General features: G+C 43.8%; 1 protein-coding gene across 1 annotated transcript; it reads right to left on the bottom strand.

The window, feature by feature from the left end:
* Positions 1–308: 308 nt before the first annotated feature.
* Positions 309–7018, bottom strand: LOC147888486 (QWRF motif-containing protein 2-like). The gene is made up of 6 exons (XM_087392860.1): positions 5056–7018; positions 1426–1545; positions 1010–1126; positions 805–894; positions 574–681; positions 309–419 (listed from the first exon to the last, which is right to left on the bottom strand). The coding sequence occupies exons 1-6, from the start codon at positions 6628–6630 to the stop codon at positions 312–314; spliced, it is 2118 nt and encodes a 705-aa protein (XP_087248986.1). The 5' UTR covers positions 6631–7018; the 3' UTR covers positions 309–311.
* Between the last annotated feature and the right edge of the window lie 11056 nt (positions 7019–18074).

Below are 18074 nucleotides of genomic sequence, written 5' to 3'. Positions count from 1 at the left end.
TAGATGGTCCTCTGTACAACATACGAGTACTGCATGTGCTGGCTCTTATCCAACTCTTCAATGCAGATTAAATGCAGCTGTGGCTACCATTAATCCAATAAACATAGTAATGCCACCCAATAAACAATTTGGGCCCTTTGCCATCTTGTTGAGCTGTTCTTACGACCCAGCTCCCTTCCTAAGCCACAAGGGTTTTGGATGCTCAAAAGCGTCATTTAGCAGAGTGGTGCAAAATTGGTAAACAATTTTACGTCTTGTCCAGCTGAGCTGCCTCCCGTTTGAAGAATGCACCTGTTATTGAATGAAGACATCTAGCGTACAGAAACCGAATTCGCTATCATTGGTGTGTTACTCTCCACACAACGAGTTTTCTCTTGTTCCAGCTGAATGAGATACGTCCTCAGGCTCCGCTCCTCCGTCTGAAAGAAGAAAAACAACTTTGATCAATATTGTATTTGCAGAATAGCTGTCACTCCAACCCTGAAGTCAAAATTTCTGGAAAAGGATGTAATTGGCGTGTGGGTGTGTGGGGGCGTGTGTGAATATATATATATGAGAGAGAGAGAGAGAGACCTCTAAGGCAGAAGCACCAGCCAAGAGGTCTCCAAATTCCTCCAAAAAGGCCTTCTCAAGAATAATAGTCTTGGCAAGTTCCGACAATAGGGAATCCACGACTTCTGCCTGCTTTATTCTTGGAATTGTCAGTCACGAGGTACAGATACTTGAAAAAGAATCAATGCTACTTCTGAAATACTGAACACAGCCTTGAAATATGGAGAAAGAAGCTGATGTAACAGGGCTCACCTTTGAAGAAAACTTGCTCATAGACAAATCAATTGCACTCATAATACCGATAGCAGAAGACAAGACTTCTTTGACTGCCTGTACGTCTACCTGAAGCGAAAAAGCGACGCTAGCAAGGTAGTCAGGGAATTTTCAATGATTTATATGCAGACGATTATAGGAAATCTGATTTTAATATCCAGCAAAAACAATACAGGCTACCAACCTTCACTCCTCCAATCAGAGGAACTCTCATAATGGCAGCTTCAAGGGCTTTCATGACCCCTGTTAAAGCAGAAGAATGCTCTGCTTTCAAGAACTCCCATTCTTCTAATTGTGCAGCCTGAGAATAGCAGGCCATAGCATGTCATTCTAGAGGGAGATAAAAAAAGACCTGAAAGAATAAGAGGATTCCTACAAGGTGGAACAATTCCGATGTAGAAAAGGGTAAAAATCCATCAAAAGTTCATTATCTCCACAGATTCAAATATCCAGGAAAATGACTCGCCTGACAGCCATTTGAAGGCCACATACAATTGAAGCGTGACAGGACAAAGTCAAATATCATTGTGGACTGCAGACAGATGTTCTTTTCTGACAGCCAGTAAATTGTTCCCACTGGACTTACAAAAAATTGCTTACATGGGATTGGAGCACGGACTCCAACTTGAGTGCCTCTGTGATCTTGTTGCGTTGCATCTCATTTCTTGCAACCGATATGCGCAAGTCACATGTTCTCAGATAAGCGTTGTATAGCAAGCTCTGTGAGTAAAGCAAACATAGAACTGTAACATTTATCTCTGGGAGTTCGAGCAAGGACCCAAAAAGCCCTCTCCCCGCCTGCCCCCTCCCCCCCCCCCCTCTCTCTCTCTCTCCCCCCCGCCCAATGAGAAGGGTAGGGATATAACAGCTATGTAAAATGAGAGTTCTTCTGATCTGGAGTAGGAGAAAAAAAGTCTGAACTCCAACAAGGCATTGCCATTAGAAGCTATTATATATTCATTGCAATTTTAATTTACAAATATCATCCTAGCCATCACCCACTTCTGTAATTTGAAACATAAAGGGATGCATATGAAGTAGTAAATTTGTATAAATGAAGGGTTTGAAAGCTCACCATAAAAACAATAAAAACAAGCACAATGTATGGCTATTAAACTAAAGAACTTTATTCCATGTCATTGTGTCCTGTGAAAATCTCTAAAGATATGTCAGTGCTTTGCATCACCTAAAATCGGCTTGGTAAAAGGTGGTGGGGATAAACTTGCCTGACGCTCTCTGATTGCCGGAAATTTTTGACAAGATGGTAAGCTGTTTCATTTAGTGTGAAGCTTAGTATAAACCGTTGATCCCTGAAGCCCACAATCTGCTGAGTATGTAGAGAAAATGACCCTCATCATCGGTAAGCTGTTTTATTTGGTGGAGAGTTTTGTATGAGCCTTTTGTCCCTGAAGCCCACAATTTGCTGAGTGTGTACAGGAGGTGACTCAGGAGTCATGCACAAGCAGAAGCTCAAAATTTCGGTTTGGTCACCAGGTGGTTTGTAAAACTAGACACCCATCTTCAAGTGGTTCGACAAACCCTGCACCTACTCCATCTCCATGCAGCCAAACGTTTCAACACTTAGAAGATCTGTCCCCAAGAAGCCATCCCACACTCGGAGGTGAATTCAAAATTCTTCTCGTTACGTACATCCCCTGATATTTGCCTTTCTGCATCATGAGGCGCCTCATTGATCTACATATGTGCAATTGGTAGAGGTGGTTCTCCACGAGACACATCAATGCATTCACAATCTTGACCGATACACTGCTTAGTACTAGGGTGCACAAGTGCAGCCACCGCCAGCCTCTCATTCAACTCTCCACGTGGCATGTCTTAAAGGGCATAGCCTCTCAAAGCGTTCCAGGCCTTGACAAGGTATCCTCCATCGCCTGCTCTATGATCCCCTTGTTCAAGGTTTTCTCTATCGTCGACTTTCATTTAGCACGATCCTTGGACTTAACAAATTCCCACCAAATTGTCATAAGCTGAGACAGCTGTTCCATCATCGACAGTTGTTCAGCATCCTATGCCTTCATCCCATCCCATCCCACTCCAACATAACCTGATCCTCTTTTTTCTCTATCCAAGATGAGACACTTCAGAGAACTTCCTCCTACTTCAGAGCATAATGGTCCAAACCACAATACAGTCACTCCGTGCTCATTCTGCAAGAGCTATAGCCACAATGGTCCAAACCACAACGCAGTCACTCCATGCTCATTCCACCAGAGCTATAGCCATTTATTACCACATGCATAGGAGATCTAAATCTACAGTGCTCCAGACCCAAGAACACATCAGCAGCTTTAGAAGAGTATGACAACCATACTCACTCAATCTAGCTGCTGTAAAATGCTAGATTCAAAGTCGTTTCGGTATATGATGACAAGTCCCTCGTAAGCCACCTTTGATACTCCTTTAAGATAGAAAACCTCGCACTCAGTGTTTTGTGCTGTCTTTTAGAAAATCTAAAGTATAAAAATTTAACTTTTGAAAGCCTACTTTGGTCAAAGAAGACCTGCTAAAATTTGTGTGTAACTCAGTATGATACACCTCCCTGACAGCAAGACAATTGAATTGTGGCAGACATGCTTAAACCGCGGAAAAAGGCCTAACAGTTTCAAGCACGTCATCCATTATTCCTTTGACCCTCCCAATGCGGATTTCCAAGCTCATACTTGATTATGACATTTGGAGCAAATATGCATAGTATTCATCATGCCTTTTATGTGGATGATCTCCTCGTCCAATTAACAAGTCATTGATGTCACAAGAAAATTTTCAATGCTTACTTGAGGCTAAGAATCTCATGCCTACACCATGGGAAATAAGGATGAAGATAAGAGTGATCATATCATGCTCACATTAATCAAAATATGCCAAGAGGATTCTAGAGCACTACCAGATGGATAACAAACTATGACACTTCATGCAATGCAATGTCGAATTGTCTCAATGCAATAACTTCTTGGACTAGTTCCTAGAGATAGCCATCTTCTTATTAAGCCATTTTCATATTAATAGCTCATATCCATCTTGATATGCTCAATTACAGGAAAAAAAGTTCAAGAAGTTAGCCAATACATGCCAAATCTTGACTGCAAGTAGTTGGCAGAGTATTAAGATACATCACACAAACACTACACTACGACTTAAACTATGACTTGAATGCATTTGCAATCACAAAAATCCAATCGGTATAGTAATAGTGATTACAAGAGATCCACCAACAAAATTGTTTTTTTTCTCCCTTTTAGGTAGGCCAACTTGGCCCTTTACTCCACCCAGCTGGGACAACCAGGCGAATGAGGAGGGCCGCCCCCTTCCTTGACTTAACCTGCACCTGGTCCTGGCTTGACCCCAGATCTGGCAACCAGGACCTCTTCTCCATACGTGACCTGGCTGCTGTTTCATCCCTAGGTCAGCCTGTTCCTGGCCCCTTTCTGCGCCTATGGGCACTCTAGCCCACACGTCGAGTGTGGGGAGTCTCATGCCCCCCGCCAGCCATGTCAAAACCTCTCCATGTCCCAAAAAGCCGGCGGGATGGTGGAGAGGGGTTCCACCACCACTTATTATATCCAAAGATCCTCTATTAGCACATTTGCTTGTGGGATTTGTATCTCCAAGATCCGCATGTTATCCATGCGCATCACCCTTTTTCTATACACCTCCATGCGAGGGGTTTGGGTCACACACAAAGGCACCTATTATTTCCAACAACTATCCTGCATGAGCACCAGAGTGTGTAGCTCACTCCTGGTGAAGCATCTGTCGGCCTCATGGGAACACCATTCCCAACTTCGGATACCTCCCTCTTCCAGGTATGAACTAGTAGCCACCTCTTCCACTGCTGGTGTTTTTGTTCCAATTATATAGGTACATAATTGTGGCACTAATTTGAGGTTCTACATTTTGAAGGATAAGTGACAGGCACAATTTAGATGGATAGTTATTTATGGTCAACTTATTTGGCACAAATTTTCCACCACGTCTTAGGCAAGCGAATTCAAAGTTGAGACGGTCCTCGAATCACAAGACCCTTGTTGAGGGAAAGAACACATGGCAAGGCTGCTTGTCGAAGAGACGCTTATAAACAACTTTAATCATATAGTCGAGCTATCCCCTGTTCCCAATTTTATCGAGTTGATGAGCTTGAGCATCAATCAAGATAGTGATTTCACAAAACCACATAAATACATTCTCGTGCTGGAAGCCAGGATCACTCACCTCTGCTGCAGCTGTTTGTATGTTCATGGCAACTTCGGCCCGGGCATTGACAAAACGCCACTGCAACCATCGGTTATGGAGCAACCGCAGATCCTGGACTTCCTCTTGCTGGCTAAGGCCTTTTCGGTTCTTCTTGGCATCCAAGTTAAAATTCAAGAGCCCTGCCACATTGCCCGAGCGCCCAGTAAGGGAAAAGTAAGGCAATATGGGCTGCGCTGCTCTGGTACTGGAGGGACTGAGCCAGCCTCGAGAAGGAGAAATGGTCTGGATGGATCGAGTCTGGGAGGGGGGAGAGAGGGGAGATTGGGGAGTCGAAGGTCCAGATTGAGCAGCACGACTGGGCGTGGTTGAACGCGCAGAATTGGAGGTGGATGAGGTTGTGGGAGCTTTCAATCTTCTGTTCAACTTTGTTCCTCCATCAGGCACCAATCTGTTGGTTGTTTCTTGCCAGAAGCGAGCAGGGACTACGGTACCTCTTGCACCTCCTCTTCCGCTTCCCCCTGAGCCTACAGAACCAGCCCCAGATGATGTGCTCTCTGTATCAGATCCATTGTCGTCCACAGAATTCGCATTCGCACTTCCCGTTTCTTGGTCTTCGCCAAGATCCCATGTGCTCGTGTTTTCTTCTAGTTCAGCGTCTCTGGGATCCGCGTAAATGCGACGTACCACCTTCGGATTGGTGCCTTCATCCACTGATCGAGACAAGTTTCGATTGGCACCTATCGGTTTCGATGCACTCCTGCTGTTGCGGCTCGACACCAGCGTCGATGCAACGCCTCTCAGAGAGCTTTCCTTCTCTAAGCTCAGGTCCATGCTCCTGCTCATTAACGCCTTCGCATTGCTGGCGCCAGGCCATCGGTGCTGATCGATCCTGGAACTCAAATTCTCGCTAGAGTTTTCCGCCTGGTCTAATCCATTATGACGGCGCAAGGGGGTTCTCCTTCTTTCCCATGTTTTCTTGCGCTCTGGGCCGTTTGCGAGCAGCTGATCCCTGCCTGAATCCGTTTGAGCGGGCTCGCTAGCGTCGGTTTGATGCTCCAATTTGCTTTCAGCAGGACCATTTGAGGACGAATTCGACGTGTCTGATTGCACCGAGGAAGACAAGCTGTTTATCGATGGCCAAGGGCCTTCGAAGCCACGCGCGGTCAACCTTTTGGAGGAGAGAGGTTTCGAGGACTGTGTTGCACCATTGGGAGTCTTGTTCTCAGAAGCAGAAGATGGCCATGGTCTGCGCCTTTCGACGGAAATCCGCCTCCTGTCTGCCGAAACAGCTCTCTTGGGAGCGGGTGCTTCAGGGAGCGGATTGCTTCTGCCCAGATTGGGCGAGGGGCTGCGACCTCGGCTGGGAGATTGGTACCTTTGCGCTGTGATCGCTGCTGCATTGGCCGACGAAATCGTGGCAGCCTTGTAGCGTGAGGCCACCTCCCTAGTGCGGGCTCGTTTTGCAGTCGCGCCATCGCCCGCCGCTCCTGCGCGATCATCGTTCAAGCTCACATTCTGCAGCACTTCTTGCGCTTCATCAACCCGTTTCGCTGGCGTTTGCGAACGAGCAGAAACCTCTCCCGCGGCCACCATTGCGCTGCACTGGTTCGAGCGATCATTTAGCAGCACGGCTCCAAGTCAAAACGTCATCGAACGACGGGAGTTCCTGACTGCAATCGTGATTTCGATGCGTGAGGAATAGACGCAGAATCTTTCACATGATATGCGAAAGTCAATCAAAGGCAGCAGCGAATGAGCCAAAAATCCAGAGGGAGCTGCGAAAGAAAAACTGGGGACAAATGGGAGAGAGCGCGGAGCTATCTTCAAACTGAGCGTGGTACGAGGAATAACGAAGGAACAGAACGAATATTGCGATGGAAGCTAGGCTAAAAACTGCGAAGCGTTCGCCAAAAGTCTGGTAGATGTCAAGAAAAGTATGCGAGGAGGAAGGGAAGGAGAAAGGGACGTAAAGAAGAGGATAGTGAAGGTGAGTTGTGGCTATGGCGAAGGCAAAGCTTTGAAGGTGGTGGCTATGGCGGACGATGAAAATACACAGGGTCCCAAAAATCACAGATGCCCCGTTTGTTCCGTTTTTTGACAGGGATGACGATGACCGGTTTTACCGGCGCCCACGGGCCCCTCCCGCCGCCCTACTCCTTCTCCACTACTCGCCGGCTGCCGGCTCACCTGCTTGCCCGGTCACTCCCCCGTCAACCTTACTCGTTGACCATATCTATCCTCTTGGCTTAACTCGACTAGGCTTGCACACACCCCACCCCATGGCTTACCTCGAGTAGGGTTGCACACTCCACACCATGGCTTAGTGTGGGTTACGGATGAGGGCTGTAGCATCGACCACCCCGTTGGTTGATGTTCAAACTAGATACAAGCCTGCCTAATTAGGCCAAGTTCACACCGCCATGGAGGACGAACATAAAGGAGGGACGGTCGGGGAGGTGTAAATGTTCACACCAACTGGTCACAACATTTCTAAAAAGGGTTGCCATAAAGTTTTAATAAGTGTTGATTGGCCTAATGGTAGAACACATTCACTATGGGTCAGCCCGCCCAGGTTCAACTACCATTGAGAGGGATTCGTGCGAAAAATTGTCCTTCCAGATGTCTGAGCCCAGCAAACCTCATTGGGCCAACTTGAATAGCGCTCCTCCTTTTCAAATTTTTAGCATGTCTGAGCAGGTGGTGTGGCCCCGCTCTTATTTGCAGCTACAACCCATGAAATTCCGACTTGGGCTAGGGAGGGGGGAATAGCCTTCCCTTCCTGAGATAAGAATGATTTTGTGCGAGAGAGACGAGCACCCGTTGTGACTGGGGCTTGGGTGTAGTGGGGGGAAGGGGGACGGTGCAACCTTCCCTTCTACGAACAAGTCCACAATCCAACGGTTCTGTGCCAGGCTACCGAATGCCCTTTTGCAAGTCGGGCGTCCACCTGAACCCAGCCTTAGACTTCATCTCACCATGGCTCACAACTTTGCTCACACGTCAGCTAGCACCACAATGCCAATGCTAGCAAATTGCCTTTATCGTTTCTATGGTGATTGCTATACTCAAGGGGACTCCCATGGATGGAGGGGGCTCACAACATGTGGCTTCTACAAAAGAAATCACCCAAATGAACACTATTCATTGAGTACTGAGAGCCAATTCTTTGAAGTAGCATAAATTTGGGGTTGCTTCGCTATAGGTGGAGCAATGAAACCAACGCTTCTTAAATTGTGGTCAACTGATTGGGGACATGCTCACACGGGTGATGCCTTACTGGAGCCCTTTGTGAATGTCGCATCGCCGTCTACGGTCCAATTACCATGCACAAAGATTGCTGCTCTACACTCAAGAACTTTGTGCATGTGATCATTAAGACAAACTCTGCTATCAATGGAAAAAAACCCTCACCGAATAAGGGTAGGGAGCATATTGCTTTGAGTGAACATGAGCATATATGGCTCTATTTGACGTGAACCTTAATCCAGCATGCATAAAAATAAAGGAAATGCCTTCAAGAGATATTTCTTAACTAGTAAATGGTGATCGACATTAACCGAGAGTCTATTAGACGCTCGAAAACGCTTACCCAAGGCATTTACCTAACATTAAATGTTATTAGGAGAGGTTGGTACCTCATTATTATTGTTTTGTATCATGTGCAAGTTAAATATAAGGAGCGTCCCTACTTCATATTAACTTACGAAGAGAGGAGATTTGCAGTTGACAAAATAGTAATGGTTAATGCCCTTAATGGTACTAGAATGTCACAATTCTATGAGCACCACCATTGCATTGCATGCCATGGCTCATATTGGATTGTGGTACCGGTTATACAGGGCTATGATACTGGGTTCTCGTCCTCCATGCTCTGGGGGGACCAAGACTGTAGTGGACCTATCCTTATCATACATGAACACAATAACTTCCACCCTAGTACTTGTATTGTATGATGCAAGTACCTTCCCTGACCAAGCACATTCATATGGATAATTTACCTTTGTTACAAGGAATATAAGGTTGGTTTAAGTGGCCAAATAACCTTGGCTAGTCTTGTTGTAGATTGTTTCTTATTTGAAAGATGGTTAATTAATGGGGAGCAAAAAGGGTAACAATGCTAAGATATTCGCTACATGATCCTAAATCTCGATGTCATAGGATCCTAAATACTACCCAATTTCTTTGCATCTTTTTTTGGGGGGTGGGCATCTTGAATCATGCCTCTCCTCTTATAGCCTTTTGGTATATATATTTTTATATATTATATATACATATATGTTTTTTTTTTAAATTTCACAAAAAGGTGCCAGTTCTCATTACAAAGAAGGGTGGGTCAAACCCAACAAGGCCCTTGCAAATTTTGGGCGAAGTGAGAGACAAATGTCCCTAGGCCTACGCTAAAAAGCAGAATTCAACAAAATACTACATTCCCAAACACTGAGCCACATCTAGCAGAGTTTGTACCATCGGACTATCAAGCTCTATCCCTTTGGCAAGATCACACAGAGTCAATTTGAGAAGAGTCATCAGGGAGATCTTCTTACCACCCTCAGCAACTGAGCCTCTGAGTTACGAACCAACCAGATAGAATGGATGGTCACACCTCTAATGTATGCCCAACAGGCTGCAATTGTCACGACGGGAGGCCAATCGGATCCATCAGTCTAGACGACCTCACAGCAGCTTCGATCCTACTCCACACGCATCTAGTTGCAAGACACCTTAGCATCAAGTGTTGAACTGACTCAACTGCCTTACAACACAGAGTACACAATGGGTTTACTTGTAGTCTTTAAGCCATCAGTGGAAATTGGAACATTAGTGGCTCCCTGTGAGGATGAAGCTGGTTTAAATATATTTGAATGAAGTTAAAAACTGTACGTGGCTTCCTAGGCACACCCTCTGTAATCGAGTGTCTGCTTAAGCCTGTAAGGTCGAGGAAGCTCCAAACAACAAATGCACCGTAAGGAAATAGAAAATTGAATAATGGAAAACAAAGGGGAAGTCAAAACGACTGTACCCGCTGTCCGTGAAAGAGGAGCAAGCTCTGCTCTCGCACCTTTCCTCTGTCCAGGCCCCCAACATGGTGCAAGTGACTTCCAACCACAGGTAGAGAAGAGAGAGGGAAAGAAGTTATAGAAATGAAGGAATTGGAAGCTGAGAAGAAAGAGAATGGTGAGGCTCAAGGGTGTAGGAGATCAAGTGTAGAAGACAAGCTATCCTGCCAGGGCTGAGTCCCACCAAAAGCTTGCAACTAGATCAAACAGCAACCAACAGCTCCAAAATGGTGCAACAGTAGTAGCAGCCTACGAATGGTTGTCCGTACGATTTCGTACGGATTCGCATATGTAATAAATGCAGGTCCGTACGGTACGACGATGACCACAATTAAGGCACCTTGGGGTGCGTGCAAACAACTGTCAAAACACTTCGGGATGCGTGAAAATAACTAGTATGGCAAGTAAAACAGCCTGTATTGCAAGTAATCAAGCCCGTACAGTAGCAAAGGGTCCATACAATCCCACGGAACACCTTGGGAATCGTGCTCAGCCCGTATAGCTAGCAATCAATGCTTTGAGCTCAACATCATTTGCAACTTCAAAGTTTACCAACACTGAATCATTTCCTTAAGAGAGGCACATCATCTCTCTTAGATCATACCACACAAATCTGTGAGTTAAAAATCCATAATGCAAAAATGTAAATTCTTTAATTAAAAAATAAAAAGTTGAATACATTCAAGAGGCCTGCGTGGGCCAATTGAAAGTTGAGAAGAAGAAGCAGAAGATTGCCTGGGCCAATTGAAAGTTGAGAAGAAGAAGCAGAAGAAGATGAGAGAGAGAGAGAGAGAGAGAGAGAGAAAGGGAGAGAAAATGATGGGGCCATAAATGCAAATTTAGCTTCCAAAGAGAGAGAGAAGAAGAATACAGAGAGAGAAAGGGGGAGAAAATAATGGCACCATAAATGGAAATTGAGCTTCTTAAGCGAAGCACCATCACTTAGACCTGGCTAGGGGCAAAGGCCAAAAATGTAGATTGTAGCTGAATGCTTTGTGCAGTAGATGAGGACATTGCACATGAGCATCTGCTAAACATCAAGAAATCAATGTATAAGTTCAAGAAATATGAATACATATGATACACCCTATTTTACTTGGACCTTAAATTATTGAATATTAGAAGTCTTTTTTTTTGGGGGGTAAAACTCATGCTTCACCATTTCCTTTCAAAAAACTTCAAAACTTTTCATAGTGCTATATTGAAGAAACTCCTAATGCATTTGCAATTTTAAGGCCAACATTGGAGAACTCATTTTACTCATGATTTGTTGTTAATATTTCAAACATCTGAATGTTGTCAATCTAGCACGGATGAGCCAAAGGTCACATAGTAAGACAAAAGTGTATATATAGATTTTGTTTAATATATGTGATAATAGCTCCAAGGCCTCTAAGTAGATGGTCTCCCAAATCTACTCATGTTCAATTTTTGGTTCTTAATAAGCCACTCTTTAGGTTAAATAGATACCTCAAGATGGAATAATAGAACGAGAACATAAGATAGATGGAATGAAAACAATGCAATTCTTGCCTAAGTTCAAAAGAATTACAAATATTTGTCATGTAATTAGGATATCACCCTAATTAATTTATTGATCTTATATGAGCTTTTTGGAAGGGCTCCCACAGTACATACTATGTTAGATATTCCACAAATTTAAGATTATGGAGTTTGAGAGCTCAATTGGGAGAACTTGACGGATTCAAAGCACATGCCATGTAAACTCTAGACATGACATTTGAGAAGTATGTTTTTGTGTAAGTGTTGGGGACTTTCCCTTATATTGCAATTAATAAACTTGTTTGTGGACGAGGTTATTGTGAGAGAAAGAGATGCAAGGAGGTTGAATAAGGGTAAATCCTAAGGGAGTAAGAGTGTGAGACGATATTGGTGTAGCTAGCCTTAGAGACAGTGTCATGCTTGATGTGATGGAGGAGGTCACCTAGACTCACGGAGAGGGCGAGGCATGATGGGATGGAGGAGCAGATGTTTGGCATGGAACTATGACAAGATTGAATTGAGATGGAGAGACCTTGAGAGAGCACTGGGAAGTGCAAAAGATGAACGTGAAGTGAGTGTTGGGTGTGTGTGTGTGATATGTATGTGTTTTTTTCTTGTTAAAAAAAAGCTATTATAATAAGCTTTTATTTTTTTCTAAAGCAATTATAATAAGCTTTTCTTTTTGAAAATAAGGCGGAAATACTCAACGGCTAGTCGTCCTCTTTTAAACTCTCTTTAATCAGGTCTGTAAGCAGGGATTATTGTCTAATCTCTACGCAAATCCTCCTTCAAGGCAGCATCCATGGCTTCCGATGAAGCATCCATCACGGGGACTTGGATCAGTTGGATGCACATTGCAGAGGAAGGCATTTGATGATAAACTTCGAAATAGTTATTGCAGTTGCTGCACGACGCGGTTTTTGAATGCTTGCGCTCCACTTCGCGTGCTCAATCAGTGAAAAGTTGCAGTCGTGCAGCTTCAGCTTTCAGTTTACTTCCTTTTCTTAGAGATTCGGTACACTGGTTCAATTTATGCATGCTTCTTCTGCGTTCTGCCTTTACTTTTGTTGGGTGCTTCGACGAGTCTACCACTGGGAGAGTCGGAGTCTGGAGAGATCTCAGTGTTTCTTGGCTTGCGGGGCCGCTGCTCATTAACTGGCAGATGCTGCCGTGCAATACATTGAAAATTTGAGAGTATATACTCTACAGGACGGACTCCCTGGGGTCTGGGAAAATCTCGTGACACGGATCCAAGTTCTCGACATGCGCACGCATCTGTTGTGAGCTCTTTTTAATAGTCTCTTGCAGTTGCAGCCGCCCGGTTCTTTGCAACTGTGCAGTTTTCAAGTCCAGCTCCGAAAGTTTTCACTGTAAAATATTTTGCCGTCGCCCTCTCTCCGAATACCGATCTTTTGAACGAGCTTTTTTCGTTTTGGCTTTTGTAAGAACTAAATCTTTGTTTGTCATGAAGTCAACCCCGTGCGACAGCTGAAATGACTAGGTAGAGGTACCTCTCTCTCCAAATGATTCATATGCATTTTGATCCTCTAGGGGCCTGTTTCCATGCACCGCGCGCACATCTAGGTGCGTGAGTCATAGGCTCAAACTTCCAGTGCACAAACAAATCAACCAAAATTGTGTACACTCTTTCTGCCACCCAACCATATGAGTCTGAGTGGAAACCGAACCTCGGAGTGGTCACAAACGCTTTCAAAATGGAAGCAACTTATGCTTTCCAAATGGCACCAACTTATTAAGTTACACCTACACTCATAGTTGGCATTCTAATGGGATTCCAATTTAGGGGGGGACATACTCCCTCAACTTTATTTTATTCCTATTTGTTTTGGACTGTGGAGGTTAATTAACTTATGTTAGTCCATAGATTAATTTATTTATTTGGGTTAATTACTTTATTTTAAGCTATGTCTAAGAGGAGTGCATATTATTTAAGAGGGTAGGATTGGAACCCGCACGTTGTCTTTCCCACATGTGAGCCCTACCACTAAGCTATAGAGTGGAAAAGCATACCTAGTGCTAACTAAAATATTACAAATGGTCCCTCTTTCCCCTCTCCCTTTAGGGCCTTATGTCATGGGGGTAAAAAACGTCCGAAATAGCTATTTCTGTTATGCCATGTGAAATGCATCATAGGAAATATGTCCAAAATGTGGGGGAAGGGACGAAGGGAATACTACACCACACTCCAACCGTCGATGCTCTCTCTCCTTCGCTTCTCCCTCGTTGCCCTCTCTGCCTCACCCATTGTTGCTCCTCACCCATCTTCAATGCCATCATTGCGCCGTCACTTCTTCGTCCTCTTTTGCATCTCTATCTTTGCTCCTCATCCATCGTTGCCCTCTCTTCATCGCCCATCGTTGCTCCTCATTGCCCATCGTTGGCTCCTGCTGTCTTGAAATAGCTCTCAGGATGGAGGATTGAGTGGAATAATCTTGATCTTGTCATGGAAAGGCTTCGGACTTTGGCCACAGTTGGAAGGACCTTAATCACTTCTATTCATCAACCCAGCACTAAAGTGTTTGAACTCTTCGATCACTTGTGTCTGCTTTCAGCTGGACGGGTAGTTTTTTCAGCGAGAGGACTAAAGCTCAACAGGCAGTCCTCCTTTTCCTTTCAGCTTGCTTCACTTTCTCGATCTGATATCTAAGCCTTCAAGGTTAGGCCATTTCTTTAGAATTCTTCTTTCGTGAAATTCCTTTCAGTACCGGAGTAGGAAACTCCTTTGGCTTTCACAGAAGGAGTATGTTACGAAAGTGTTGCAGCATTTCAATATGGAGGGGGGGAAGGCAGTAAGTACTCCATTGCCTCCATATATGAAACTAAGTCAGGCAGATAGTCCCAAATCAGATGAGGAGAGGGCCATGATGGCCAAGGTTCCTTATGCATCAACGGTTGGGAGTCTTATGTATGCTATGATAGCTACTAGACCAAACATTGCATTTGTAGTGGGAGTTGTTAGCCAGTATATGGCTAATCTAGGAAAGAGGCATTGGGAGGCAGTTAAGTGCATCATGAGGTACATGAAGGGTACCAAGGAGGTGTGTATCTATTTTGGTAGAGGAGAGATGCGTGTATTTGGGTACACAAATTTAGACTATGTAGGGCATGTGAATAGCAGGAGGTCCACTTTTGGTTGTGTATTCACCTTTGCAGGTGGTGCAATGTCATGGATGTCTCGTGCACAGAAGTGCGTTACTTTGTCTACCACAGAGGCCGAGTATGTTGCAACCATAGAGGGTTGTAAGGAGGCTATATGGCTTGATTGGCTAGTGAGAGATTTGGGGATTCATACAAGTGTACCGACATTGCATAGTGATTCTATGAGTGCTATTCAGCTATGCATAGTGATTCTATGAGTGCTATTCAGCTAGCACAAAATCCGGTCTTTCATGCAAAGACCAAACACATTGAGGTCAAGTAACATTTTATCAGATAGGTACTTGAGGACAAGTGCATTGTCAAGGTTCATAAAGATGATAACCCTGCAGATATGCTGACGACTACCTAGTCAACGGTTTCGGTCTTTCATGCAAAGACCAAACACATTGAGGTCAAGTAACATTTTATTAGATAGGTACTTGAGGACAAGTGCATTGTCAAGGTTCATAAAGATGATAACCTTGCGGATATGCTGACGAAGAGTCTACCTAGTCAGCGGTTTGAGTATTGTCATGTATTGATGGGCATTGGATAGTATGCTCATTGGTTGTTCTCCCTTAAAGGCACATTGGCCTTTAAGTGGGGAGGTTGTGGGGGTTAAAGGCCACTGTATCTTAACCACGGTTATGTACAATACTCAAACACATATATATATGGATGACATAGAAGATTAGGGTGTTTTGCACCCACCAAAAACTTGTGTGACTCTCTCTTTTGGAACTCCCTCTCTTTCACCTTCTTCCAATCCGCTTCCATTGTTGAGATCTCTCAGTTCCCACATTTGACATACGTGTCTACTCAACTTGCCCAGCTTGGCATTTAGGATTTGTCTCTCACAGTAAGCTCTTGTACTAATAATCACAAGTGATTCAACTCCAGCCAATAATTAGGTCATGTATCCCCTTGCCCTGCACCAGATTTTCACTGATGTAACATGCTTTGACAAGGCCCAAAAAAAAACTTCATTCGGCACTATGCCCTCTAGTTTATTTTCTCATAAAGATCAAATGTTGCATATCCTTCCCCATGTATAGCAAATCTTGCAATCAGTGTACCCCATGACACCATATCTTGAGTTGTACTAGTGTGTCAAACACATTGCATGCATCTTTCAGGTTCCCACATTTGACATACATGTCTACGAGAGTGTTCCCAATTGTCACATGTGATTTGAAGGCCCTTTTGGTCATTTGATAGTGTATCAATCAGCCCTGACCTATCACACCTATGCTCCCACATGCTTTCAAGATGCACATGAATATTACTCTGTTTAGCTTCACACCCTCCTGTTGCAATTAATCAAAAATCTTATGTGCCTCCTCTAAGCTACCACATTTTGCATAAATGTCAACAAGGCTATTGCCGAAAAACAAATCAGACTTGAGTCCACATTTGATAATATGGTCATGTATGAGCCTGGTGGATTCTATGCTACTGCATGCAGAACGAAGATATGGTACATAGTTTTTAGAGTCAAGCAAGAAAAGGAAAACTCAGAAGTTGTTGAGGAAGTTCAATCCCTAACCGAGAGTTTACCTTATGCTATGCCAGATTTAGGCAAAAGGGAAGCCTCCTACATATGAGCGTGAGGTGCAATCAGGATCAACTCTAAGTTCAACATATCCAACAATTAGTGCAGTCCATGACACAACATCTCTAACTGGTAGCTTGTTGAAGACTTCCCATGATTCAGCTTAATCCATATTTGGCATACATGTCAACCAAAGTGTTGCCAACAAAAGCATTATTTTCAAATCCATTTTTGTAAGATTAGCATGCAATTTATGGTGTTGATTCAAGCTTTCAAGATCTAGACATATGTAATAGCATTTGGACAGATGCCCTCCAGCTGTGCAGACATATGTGATAGAATTTGGACAAATGCCCTCCAGCTGCATCTGCTCGAAATAGTTTAGTGCTTCATGACAAGGTCCATGTTCAGATATCCTACCATCAAAGCAGTCTAGAACAACATTTTGAACTAACATATTGTCAAAGGCTTCTAATCCTATGCAAACAAATTGGTCATTGTATGCCATAGTGCCACATCTTCAACCCACAATTGGTCAAACACCTCACATGCATCCTGTGCACAACCACATTTGGCATACATGTCAATCAAGGCAGAGCATAACCTGCTATCATTGTATTCCATGTCATCCCACCAAGTCTATTTGACCTTCAATCATTGCTACTACATAACTTGCAATCATAAGCCCATGCAAAGGATAACCTGCAGTCATTACAGTCTACATCACCACACCAAGTCTATTTGACCTTCAATCAATGCATAACCTGAAATATAACCTGCAATCATAAGGCCATGCAAAGCATAACCTGCAACCATTCCATTCCACGTCACCATACCAAGCTTTCACAAATTTACAAAAACTCCACTAGTTGGACAGCCTCTTCACATTGCACATATTGCACACATCCTGCACTCAAACAAAAGGGAAACATTTGCTTGGTAAACCCTCAACAATATAAAACAAAATGACACAACAATCATCTTAATTTTGGACCTCAACAATCCTACTATGATAGGTACAAAGGGAGACTGAAGAACACCCACAAAAGGCTATCAAGGAGACCTTGAATATTAAACATGATCATTCTATATTCTTGCCTTACAGTGTATATACAAGTGCTTTTACAAGAGAGAAAATAGGCAAGCCTCTCCGAAATGTTACATAAATTACCTAAGAGCTATTCCCACCACCTTTTTGCATCAATTTTTTGATCTCCTTCTAAATGTTCCTTGTGGGTCTGATAGGGATGAGAAGCTCACTTCGAAGGTCATCCTCTTTTAAACACACCGATGCCACCCAATCCACCTCACCCCTTGCAAAGTTGGAGGCATACTTTTCTTCCCCTATAGAAGCTAACCAATGAGAGACTCTCTCATCGACACAACTTCCTTGTTGCATAGGAGTATTTCTTTCCTTCGGTTCTTTCACTAACTACCTTGCCAATGAGGAAACAACTTGACGGCTTCATACATCTTTTAATGGCTTTGTTGTGCTTCAAACTTATCCACCATGATCTTATCCATTGCATCAAAGACAATGGACTGAATATGAGTGCTTCTCTTTTCTCTTTTGCCACCCATTCCCAAAACACCTTCCTCCTACAACTCCTCTCCACAAGTGGGTGCTCGTGCCGCTCCTATTGCACTCTAACATCTAGATTGTAAAACAATCTTTGGCCTTCTGTGCATGACTTTGTGTAGTGCATTCAAAACTTGATCCTTGAACAATATAAATTATGCACCTTCAACCTCATTATCATCTCCAA

Source organism: Dipteris shenzhenensis, chromosome 21, assembly GCF_047967505.1.
Source record: "Dipteris shenzhenensis isolate YYH24624 ecotype China chromosome 21, Dip_SZ_1.0, whole genome shotgun sequence".
Taxonomy (NCBI): Eukaryota; Viridiplantae; Streptophyta; class Polypodiopsida; order Gleicheniales; family Dipteridaceae; genus Dipteris; species Dipteris shenzhenensis.
Note: the sequence above shows the minus strand (reverse complement) of the source record. Positions and strands in the feature narration are given on the sequence as shown.

Excerpts from the sequence above, each read along its gene's own strand:
- LOC147888486 (XM_087392860.1), bottom strand. The coding sequence starts at position 6,630 with ATGGTGGCCGCGGGAGAGGTTTCTGCTCGTTCGCAAACGCCAGCGAAA. Across the intron at positions 1,546-5,055 it reads TACAAACAGCTGCAGCAGAG|AGCTTGCTATACAACGCTTA; the intron begins GTGAGTGATCCT and ends CTTTACTCACAG. Across the intron at positions 420-573 it reads CTGGTGCTTCTGCCTTAGAG|ACGGAGGAGCGGAGCCTGAG; the intron begins GTCTCTCTCTCT and ends TTCTTCTTTCAG.